Here is a 12021-nt window from a genome sequence, read left to right on the forward strand (position 1 = left end):
TGTACACATTATTTAATAGGAAGAGTGTAGGTTGAATGACCCTTCTCATCCTATGTAAAACTTACGTGCACCATTGAAGACTATTTTGCTCATTTATATAAGCACAGAATTTATAAATGAAGATGGTTTGGGACTGAAAAATATTGAACCCACCAAAGCAATTATTCTGTTGTCCCACTTTCCATCCTTTCAGAACATATTCACTTTCACGTTTAAAGGCATTCCCGGCAAACAGCACATTTTGCAAAGAGAAGCTATGGTCAGCTAAACATTCCCCATGCTGAGGAAATGTAGCATTATATGAAGGTCCATCAGATTATTGGTCATTCTTGCAACACAAGGATGGAAAGGGTCAGAACTGGAGTCGCTTATACAGAAATGCTCTCAATTCTGGTACCTAGAGGAGGATCCCAAACCAGGCATTCATCTCTATGATGTCTATATGCCCTATTAAGACTTTCTCAGACAATGCTTCTGAGTAGTGTTGAGCGAACTTGTGTTTTAAGTTCGGCGTCTAAAGTTCGGGATCAGGTTATCGAAGAATCGCGTTATGGATTCCGCTACCCCGGACCAAGTTATGGTCCGTGGTAGTGGAATCCATAACGCGATTCTTCGATAACCCGAACCCGAACTTTAGATGCCGAACTTAAAACACAAGTTCGCTCAACACTACTTGTGAGTGCTTCATAAACTGTGCACACTTATGCCCGGAGGTGTACACAGATCTCATAGGGCCCAATAAAAAAACTTAGTATGGGCCTCCTGCCCCACCCAGTTTCCTTTTAGACTTGCTACAATCACACCAAGGCAACAAAAAGTGCAATGCCCCAGATTTCAGATTTTTTTTTTATTAAGTGGAAGACATTTTAATTTAGAAACAATTGTAATAAAAAAGTTGCCCTCTATCAGGACTATATTAGTATTTATACTAGACAACTAGCCAAAATACATTGATACATTTTCCATTTCTCTTCTATTACAACATTGACTGGCTGCAGCCACCACTAGGGGGAGCTCAGTGCATAGGAATGTTTACAATTACCATTTACTGGAGTGGAAGCTGTTATAATCTCTTGAGCTCCCTCTAGTGTCTTCTGCACATAAATACAGTGTTATGTTATTGGGGAAAAGAAGATGAAGTTCAGCTCAGGGCCTCAGGGCCTGGTCCCAGTAGCAGTTGCATGGTCTGCCTCCATTAATAGTTAGCCATTGCACATGTATAGAATTATCAAGTCCAATTGGATATTTGTGAATAAACGCATAATAAAAACAAACCCTAGCATCACGTAATTGACTTGAAAAATGACTTCAAATGAAGTTGTCTTCTGCTGGATCTTTGGGCCCACAGGAGGCATTTTCTTTAGTTAAAGGGCTATTCCTATCACAGACAAGCCCTTTAATATAAGAACTGCAATGGAAAACAGATGCTTTTTCCATGGAAAGGTAGCGGGTACTATATGGGAAACTCAGTGTTACATGATGCCATTCAATAAATTAAATTCCTTGCAATAAATGCACAAATCATGTCTACCAGATCGAGAGCCACTGCTCGGTAGCTTCTCTCTGGTCTGGCTCTCATGCCCTTTAAGCCAATGTTTGCTTCATAACTTAACCAAATGATCACAGGTTCTTCATAAAACTTTGTCAAGTGTAAGTTGACAAAAACTGGCATTAAGAAACTTAGGGAACGAAACATATAACACAATATTGCAAAAGTGACACAACGCTCCTCACAGATGTTATTACTGCAGACAGCTGTGCGCCTGAATAACATGTGCAAATGTCAGAGGAAAACACGTGCAACACCATGTTAATGAGTGTTAGAAATTCTTGGCAGTATAACACTATTTGATAATATATGAGTGCGATACATTACAATGAGAAATAGTCCAGTCTCGGCAAGGTTAGTGACTTGCTTGGGAGCCTACAGATGTATCCCCTGTCATCATAATGCACTCTGATTACATTTTATGGAGCAAGAATCTAGTTCTCAAAGAAACTCAGTGTCAGGATTGCTAACGAAATGTGATCTTACGTGAATCTCTGAATTCTGGTGATGATTTATTTATAAATCTATGCATCAAAATTTACATATTAAGTATTCACTGCTACAATGAATTTTAGGAAGTACATTTAATAATGACATGAATTAGTCTATTTATACCATGGTGTAATGAGTAGACACAGAGGGGGACATTTTTTAAAGCTTTTGTTCCACTATTATGCTGTTAAAAAAAGTTGTAAATTAGGATACCATATTCACCCCATCATTTGCCACTTTTAAAGCTTCTCAACACTTTTCTGAAGTGGTGAGTAAAGGGAACTGTATTTGATTGAAGGAGTGAGATTTAGCACTGCCCTCCGGATTTGATATAACTTATGCTGGAAACTGGCATACATTATAGCTCAAGTCTACTCCAGCCCCTGGTTGGCGTAGATTTGAGTTTTTGGTGTACGGACTGCAAGAGATGTGACTAATTTCCATTTGCCTCTTAATAAAATAGGCACATCTTACTCCTACGTACAGTACAGACCAAAAGTTTGGACACACCTTCTCATTCAAAGAGTTTTCTTTATTTTCATGACTATGAAAATTGTAGATTCACACTGAAGGCATCAAAACTATGAATTAACACATGTGGAATTATATACATAACAAAAAAGTGTGAAACAACTGAAAATATGTCATATTCTAGGTTCTTCAAAGTAGCCACCTTTTGCTTTGATTACTGCTTTGCACACTCTTGGCATTCTCTTGATGAGCTTCAAGAGATAGTCACCTGAAATGGTCTTCCAACAGTCTTGAAGGAGTTCCCACAGATACTTAGCACTTGTTGGCCCTTTTGCCTTCACTTTGCGGTCTAGCTCACCCCAAACCATCTCGATTGGGTTCAGGTCCGGTGACTGTGGAGGCCAGGTCATCTGGCGCAGCACCCCATCACTCTCCTTCATGGTCAAATAGCCCTTACACAGCCTGGAGGTGTGTTTGGGGTCATTGTCCTGTTGAAAAATAAATGATGGTCCAACTAAACAAAAACTGATGGAATAGCATGCCGCTGCAAGATGCTGTGGTAGCCATGCTGGTTCAGTATGCCTTCAATTTTGAATAAATCCCCAACAGTGTCACCAGCAAAGCACCCCCACACCATCACACCTCCTCCTCCATGCCTCACGGTGGGAACCAGGCATGTAGAGTCCATCCGTTCACCTTTTCTGCGTCGCACAAAGACACGGTGGATGGAACCAAAGATCTAAAATTTGGACTCATCAGACCAAAGCACAGATTTCCACTGGTCTAATGTCCATTCCTTGTGTTTTTTAGCCCAAACAAGTCTCTTCTGCTTGTTTCCTGTCCTTAGCAGTGGTTTCCTAGCAGATATTCTACCATGAAGGCCTGATTCACACAGTCTCCTCTTAACAGTTGTTCTAGAGATGTGTCTGCTGCTAGAACTCTGTGTGGCATTGACCTGGTCTCTAATCTGAGCTGCTGTTAACCTGCGATTTCTGAGGCTGGTGACTCAGATGAACTTATCCTCCGCAGCAGAGGTGACTCTTGGTCTTCCTTTTCTGGGGCGGTCCGCATGTGAGCCAGTTTCTTTGTAGCGCTTGATGGTTTTTGTGACTGCACTTAGGGACACTTTCAAAGTTTTTCAAATTTTTCGGACCGACTGACCTTCATTTCTTATAGTAATGATGGCCACTCGTTTTTCTTTACTTAGCTGCTTTTTTCTTGCCATAATACAAATTCTAACAGTCTATTCAGTAGGACTATCAGCTGTGTATCAACCTGACTTCTCCTCAACGCAACTGATGGTCCCAACCCCATTTATAAGGCAAGAAATCCCACGTATTAAACCTGACAGGGCACACCTGTGAAGTGAAAACCATTTCAGGTGACTACCTCTTGAAGCTCATCAAGAGAATGCCAAGAGTGTGCAAAGCAGTAATCAAAGCAAAAGGTGGCTACTTTGAAGAACCTAGAATATGACAAATTTTCAGTTGTTTCATGCTTTTTTGACAAGTATATAATTCCACATGTGTTAATTCATAGTTTTGATGCCTTCAGTGTGAATCTACAATTGTCATAGTCATGAAAATAAAGAAAACTCTTTGAATGAGAAGGTGTGTCCAAACTTTTGGTCTGTACTGTAGGTGGATCAAGACTGGCCTATGAGAAAGCCAGTCTTGATAACCTTCACCCATAGCATCAGATTTATTAACTGTTTTAGAAGTTTTTTGCACCTCTTTTTTTAAGGTATCTCGAAAAGGGGAATAGCTAGGTAGATTGGATTCATAAAATAAACCAAATGTATCAATGGAGTGTACCAGTTGTTTGGAGAAAAATAACGTTTCTATTTTAATAAATTTTGCACATTTTCTGACCACATCCTCTAAGTTTATCCTATCTGAATACTAGACAGTATGGGTAAATATGTTTCATAGTGTGAATTTCCTGGTTTGTAAAGTCGTAAGACTTTACATATACCTATAGATTTTATATTTTTTTCTATATTCTCATTAGTAAGAATACTAGTTTACAGCATACATCTGAAAAATTGCATATTTACTGATACAAGGTTTAAAAAACAGTTACTAGAGGGATATAGGTTAGACGCAGAGGGATACAGATTAGGCATATTTGTTAGGAAGTTGTCTTACATTCAGAACTGGCAATGAATACACCAAAGTTATGGACTTCATAACTCCGGCAGATCCTCCTCTAGCTTAGGGTTTTATGAAGACCAGTGTCTAAAACATAGCTCTTAATAAATGTGCCCCTTAGTATTCTAAATGCATACAGATAAACCATTTATAAGGTGTGGCGGCATGGCGGTGGTTTACAGTCTATTGGGTGAGGGTGAAGTCAGACTATATAGGGGGGGTGTAATGACCACTAAGCTACACCTGAAACAAGGGATATGGTCATTAACAACAACACAGAAGCAAGAGTAATCAAAGAGGCTTTTAGATCCCTTCACATGTAGCCAGTCTCTTCGATCTTCTGACATCTGTCACGGGAGGGACCGTAACAGTCTATGGCTAATCCACCTCTGCTGCTAAATCAGATGGGTTGTTCAGCGCCTCAACTACTGAAAATTATTATGTATCCGGCACTCTTCAAAACAGCATGTTCTTCATTTAAAGGCAGTCAATGAGATGCTGCAGTAATCAGGAAACAGGAAACTTTAGGGCTCATGCACACAACCGTTTTTCGGGTCCGCATCCGACCTCTGTGTGCTGTCTGAATCTGTTTATTCGTTCCGAGGCCCCGCTCGGATCCGCGGTTTACGGACTGCAAAAAAATAAACGGTCGTGTGCATGAGGCCTTAGAAACAAATAGAATCAGAACATGTTTCATTAAACAAGGATATAATAAGACTATATAGAAAAGAGCAAAAGCTATAGCACAATATAAGACACAAAATGTGCTTTTAACATCTAAGATTAAGGATAAAAATTAAAGCAAACATTCTAAAGTCACGTTTTCTACCTTGCATAGTTTCTACCTTGTACCAGTTCAGACTAATGGCAGAGATGAGAAGGAGCAAGGTTGCAGCTAGATGTGTCACCACACTGGCAAAACTAGATTTGGATTATGTGGATATATGAAACAAACAAAACAAACAGCATCAAGTAGTACAGCAGAAACATTTCCCGTAAGAAATTTCATGAATCTTATGTAATGCATTCTACAAACCGGATTCCAAAAAAGTTTGGACACTATACAAATCGTGAATAAAAACTGAATGCAATGATGTGGAGGTGCCAACTTCTAATATTTTATTCAGAATAGAACATAAATCACAGAACAAAAGTTTAAACTGAGAAAATGTACCATTTTAAGGGAAAAATATGTTGAATCAGAATTTCATGGTGTCAACAAATCCCCAAAAAGTTGGGACAAGGCCATTTTCACCACTGTGTGGCATCTCCCCTTCTTCTTACAACACTCAACAGACGTCTGGGGACCGAGGAGACCAGTTTCTCAAGTTTAGAAATAGGAATGCTCTCCCATTCTTGTCTAATACAGGCCTCTAACTGTTCAATTGTCTTGGGCCTTCTTTGTTGCACCTTCCTCTTTATGATGCGCCAAATGTTCTCTATAGGTGCAAGATCTGGACTGCAGACTGGCCATTTCAGTTCACGGATCCTTCTCCTACGCAGCCATGATGTTGTGATTGATGCAGAATGTGGTCTGGCATTATCTTGTTGAAAAATGCAGGGTCTTCCCTGAAAGAGATGACGTCTGGATGGGAGCATATGTTGTTCTAGAACCTGAATATATTTTTCTGCATTCATGGTGCCTTTCCAGACATGCAAGCTTCCCATGCCACACGCACTCATGCAACCCCATACCATCAGAGATGCAGGCTTCTTAACTGAGCGTTGATAACAACTTGGGTTGTCCTTGTCCTCTTTGGTCCGGATGACATGGTGTCCCAGATTTCCAAAAAGAACTTCGAATCATGACTCGTCTGACCACAGAACAGTCTTCCATTTTGCCACACTCCATTTTAAATGAACCCTGGCCCAGCGAAAACGCCTGAGCTTGTGGATCTTGCTTAGAAATGGCTTCTTCTTTGCACTGTAGAGTTTCAGCTGGCAACGGTGGATGGCACGGTGGATCGTGTTCACTGACAATGGTTTCTGGAAGTATTCCTGAGCCCATTCTGTGATTTCCTTTACAGTAGCATTCCTGTTTGTGGTGCAGTGTCGTTTAAGGGCCCGGAGATCACGGGCATCCAGTATGGTTTTACGGCCTTGACCCTTATGCACAGAGATTATTCCAGATTCTCTGAATCTTCGGATGATGTTATGCACAGTTGATGATGATAGATGCAAAGTCTTTGCAATTTTTCGCTGGGTAACACCTTTCTGATATTGCTCCGCTATCTTTCTGCGCAACATTGTGGGAATTGGTGATCCTCTATCCATCTTGGCTTCTGAGAGACACTGCCACTCTGAGAAGCTCTTTTTATACCCAATCATGTTGCCAATTGACCTAATTAGTGTTAATTGGTCTTCCAGCTCTTCGTTATGCTCAAATTTATTTTTTCCAGCCTCTTATTGCTACTTGTCCCAACTTTTTGGGGATTTGTTGACACCGTGAAAATTTGAATCAACGTATTTTTCCTTTAAAATGATACATTTACTCGGATTAAACGTTTGATCTGTCATCTACGTTCTATTACAAATAAAATATTGACATTTGCCATCTTCACATCATTGCATTCAGTTTTTATTCACAATTTGTTTAGTGTCCCAACTTTTTTGGAATCCGGTTTGTACAATGTGTGAACTGTTCCCTAAACAGTATATAGGCTTGTGAGATAGAATAACGGAACATATAGCAGACCTCACTACCAAATAATACAATTAGAAATATTTGCAACTTGAAACTTGAAACTCATATTTGGAACTTTAAATTTGCTGGCACAAGCCTTTTAATCTGTAGCCGGGCCCTCCCCTCCCGGAATTAGGGAAGGGTCCACTCCCCCTCTTCTGGGCTGGCAGCAAATGACCCACAAAACCCTTTAAGGTTCATAGCTCCAGACCAGAGGGTCACAGGGAGATGGTTCTGGGACCAACGGACCTGCCCGGGTTCCGGCTACAAGTAGAGTCCAAACCTGGTACCGTTATGTGATTTCTATAGGGAGATATGGATATCCCCCTTCCCTGACCTCGCCCCATTAAACAAAGACCATGGGCACGTACCTCGTGTCCACCGGGACACAAATATGTATCTGCTTTGTGCCAGCCATGGCCAGGCGATTCATAATTCCTTATGAAAAGAAGGTGCCAACATGTCTGGGAGGTATCATTGATCCTGGACAAGGGCTGATACCTCCTGCTGGGGGTTTTCTGCAAGATTTAGCTTGGCTCCAAACTGGTTGACTGACGTATGACCTTCTCCACCTGGGGCCTCCTTGAAGCCTGGACCCCTGGGGCTTTCTTCCTTGCCTGCTGACACTCAGCTGGCTGGGGGGTGGAAACTTATTTTGCATGTACACTGAACAAGCCAAGAGGTGAATCAAATGACAATCAGGGCTGGGGCTTTGAAGCAGGGACCTCCTGTGGAGTTCACTACCTCTGCTATCTGTCAGCAAATGGGGTTGTGAGGACATGGCTGACAGTAAATATGAATCCATATTCCTCACAGTTGCTATGGGCAACTAAGCCAGTTCTACTTTACACCAGTTTGATACATCTCCCCCAATATGTTTAAATTCATATTTTTTGTCCATCATTACTCTGGTTACTTGTGGTAGTGATGTGTCCTGCACACCTTTTTGGTATCATGAGGTAGGTTTAGGCTAGCAAGCCTTTTTAATCCCTGTGTACAGGTACATTGTATTTTGTAAACCATAAGAATGCATCATCTGAAACCCACTCTTGTGGCTGTATATACTATAAAACAGGTAGGTCTCTTCAGGGCGTACGAGTGCTTTGTTGCAGTGGGGCTTAGAGCAATAAGAGAGAGACAATTTAAAAGATATGAAAATATATTTTACTATAAGTAACACAGAAGTGAAACAAACAATGCATACACAAATTTACAGAAAACGAATACAATAGCAAGCTGGGAAGCATGTGGAAAATAAACAGGAATAAAAAGAGAAATACTATCTTGGATTTTGCCTTTGCAAATCCAGGCACAAACTTACGTTCCAACAGACAGCCTATCGGCGATGTGACCACAGGGCAAAAAGCTCTCCTCTCCCATTGTGCACAGACTTTTATGCCCCATTCTGTGGGAGGGTAAGGGGGGTTGGCCCAGCCAATCGCTGGCCAAGGGCTGCATGGTGGGTGTTCCTGAAGGAGGGTTTGGGAGGGCTTGTTTGCCCCTCCCTGCTGCTGGCCAGACCAGTTTTCCCTAATTTTACAAAAAGGCCCATAACTTTGCCGACGTAATAAATATGAAAAACCGGGCACTTGTGCTGGGTCCCCCATGAATTTATGGACGATTCTATGGGTGACACCCCACCTCTCTCCCCTCCAGATGACTAGTAACCTATTTCCCAGTCTGGGAAGACCCCAGAGCTGTCAAGTTTGGACTCTCCTGGTTCCTCTCGGTGAGAGGTGCATTTTGAGGGTACCTACATTTTTGGGTCATAATTCCATATAGCCCCAATATGCTTTTTGGGGTTCACAGAGCACGGTTCACATGTCTCTCCTATGCGCTCCCCCCTCCCAGCTATCTCTGCTTCAGATGTGTAAATTGAGCAGGCTGCAAGGAAGGGCCAACTAGCATGTGTTTAATTTTCATGGTTCCAAGGTGGGCAGGAGATGCATGGGCTGGGGTTTGTCCTTAGAAGCTGTCCGAAGTGTGAAGTGATCTCAGCAGGGGATGATTAGAGTCTGTGGTCTCCAAAGGGCTACAGGAACGACCATATATGGACGTCCTGTTCCCAGATTAGACGTGGTTCATTTTTCCAAACTGACAGTCGCGTCACACATGGGGTCAGACTAAGGTCTACAAACTTCTGTCAATGCCTAAATGCAAGGAGACCATGCAGGCTGTTGCAGGACAGCCTCTAGGATGTATAGCGCTAGTGTGAAAGTAGCTTTAATTGGGATTTTTGTTATAATGTTCATACTGTACAGTGACAACATTGACATGTACAGCAACTGACACAGTTGGTTGGACATTTCCATTGCTGGATATCTATTTCTGAATTAAGTCACTCCAGCAATGATTTGTACTCAACTGATCCATTTCTTGTAATTCATGTGTCTGGTGCAGCGTCTATAGTATTACATGATATTCAGTATAAGAATGCTCCAAGACTTCCAGAGTGCAGAAGCTCTTTCTTAGTTTTCCACTATGGCTAACGGAAGGGGGGACCCAAGTAATATTCACCTGCACATATATTGGAATTTTTATCAGCATCCATTGTAGAGATGGTAATCTGGAGAATTCTTTACGACAGATTGATTGATTTTTGCTTTATCAGTTTATTTACTGCTTGTCATGACATGAACATTATTAATGCTGCCCACAACTTTTCATGTACTAGATGAGTAGCGTTAAGAAACATGTCAGTTCCTGACAGCATACATGTGCTGGACAAATCAATCAATTCTAATTGTACTTGCGTTTGTCGCACTTTTATTGGCATACCTCAAAGGCACATTTATCTCTGCTTCTGTTGTTTAAGTAAAATTTGCTATGGTGGAATGTCAGAAAAAGGGCGCCCATGTACATGGTGTTTGACAGGTACATAATTATGAGTGACCGTGCAGAATTGTAAGTTAACATGAACAGCGTGGAGTGACAATCTACATTAAGTCATGCCAATAAAAACTTGTCTATTTCAGGAGAGACACAGAACTTCAAAGATGCCTTTGTTGGGAAAGATGTCAGTGTTATGGGGCTCCCTTTGGCTTTTTATTCTGGAATGTATGCATACGCTGGCTGGTAAGTAGAGATGGCCTTGTGGTTCGCCCGGCGTCATATCGCTGCAAACTTTGTGCGCTTGCGATTCGCAGAACATGCGAACATCTGGCGATGACCTCCGGCACCATATTATTTTGCATTGGGCCGAACTTTAACCCATGACACACACATCAGGTGGGATAGGAAAGCCAATTGAGACTTTTCCGCACATGGACACACCCCCACCCTATAGCAGAAACCAATCTAGCAGCCATTTTACATTCTGTGTTTTGATATTGTAGGGAAAGGTTGCTTTGTGGAGCAGGGACAGACTGTTAGGGACACTAAACGCTAGCTAATAGGGCCAGAAAAGTCTTTTTAAGGACTGGTATAGGTGTGCTATCGATAGGTGTGATATACTGAGGGGTGTGATATAAGAAAGTATATTATAGTGCAATTGTATTGTGCGGCAGTTGTGTGCGGTTCTGCTATGATACCGCAGCCATATAGAGGGACAAACGCTAATAGAATAATTAAAATTGCAACTGGTGTGATATACCTGTTGCCCCCCAAAAAACTGATTGAGGGATGTAATATACCTATAAGATACTTTCTAACATACAAATTATATAGTGCATTTGTATTGTGCAGCAATTGTGTGCAGTTCTGCTGCGATACCGCAGCCATATAGAGGGACAAACGCTATTGGAATAACTATTTGCAACGGGTGTGATATACCTGTTGGCCCAAAAAAAAAAAATGATTGAGGGGTGCAATATACCTGCTTCCACAAAATACTGATTAAGGGGTTTAATATACCTGCTTCCATAAAATACTGATTGAAGGGTGCGATATACCTGCTTCCACAAAATATTTATTGAGGCATGCAATATAACCGGTTGATTAAGGGGTTCTATATACCTGCTTCCACAAAAATACAGATTGAAGGGTGCAATATACCTGTTTCCGCAAAATAGTGATTAAGAGGTTTTTATATACCTGCTTCCACAAAATACTGATTGAGAGGTGCAATATGCCTGCTTCCACAAAATATTCATAAAGGGGTTCTATATACCTGTTTCCACAAAATACTGATTGAGGGGTGCGATATACCTGTTTCCAAAAAATACTGATTAAGGGGTTTGATATACCTGCTTCCACAAAATATAGATTGAAGGTTGCAATATATCTGCTCCTACAAAATACTGAATAAGGGGTTTGATATACCTGCTTCCACAAAATACAGATTGAGGGTTGCAATATACCTGCTTCCACCAAATATTGATTAAGGGGTTCTATCTACCCACTTAAACAAAATACTGATTAAGGAGATTGATATACCTGCTTCCACCAAATAATAATTGAGGCCTGTGATACACCTGCTTCGACAAAATACTGATTAATGGGATTGATATACCTACTTCCACCAAATTTTGATTGAGGCCTGCGATACACCTGCTTCCACAAAATACAGATTAAGGTGTTTGATATACCTAATTCCACAATATACTCATTAAAAAGTGTGATATACCTGCTTCCGCAAGAGGTTTGATATACCTGAATCCCAAAAAAAAAAAAAAAGATTGAGGGGTGCAATATATCTGCTTCCACCAAATATTGATTGAGGCCTGTGATACAACTGC

At 41.2% G+C, this 12021-nt stretch overlaps 1 protein-coding gene across 1 annotated transcript in view; it reads left to right on the forward strand.

Annotated features, from left to right (window-relative positions):
• Nucleotides 1–12021, forward strand: part of SLC7A11 (solute carrier family 7 member 11) — a 221657-nt gene that overhangs the window by 93306 nt on the left and 116330 nt on the right. The window contains exon 5 of the mRNA XM_044277144.1: nucleotides 10321–10420. Coding sequence (XP_044133079.1) covers nucleotides 10321–10420 — 100 coding nt within the window. The remainder of the gene's footprint in view (nucleotides 1–10320; nucleotides 10421–12021) is intronic.

This window comes from Bufo gargarizans, chromosome 1 (genome assembly GCF_014858855.1).
Source record: "Bufo gargarizans isolate SCDJY-AF-19 chromosome 1, ASM1485885v1, whole genome shotgun sequence".
Taxonomy (NCBI): domain Eukaryota; kingdom Metazoa; phylum Chordata; class Amphibia; order Anura; family Bufonidae; genus Bufo; species Bufo gargarizans.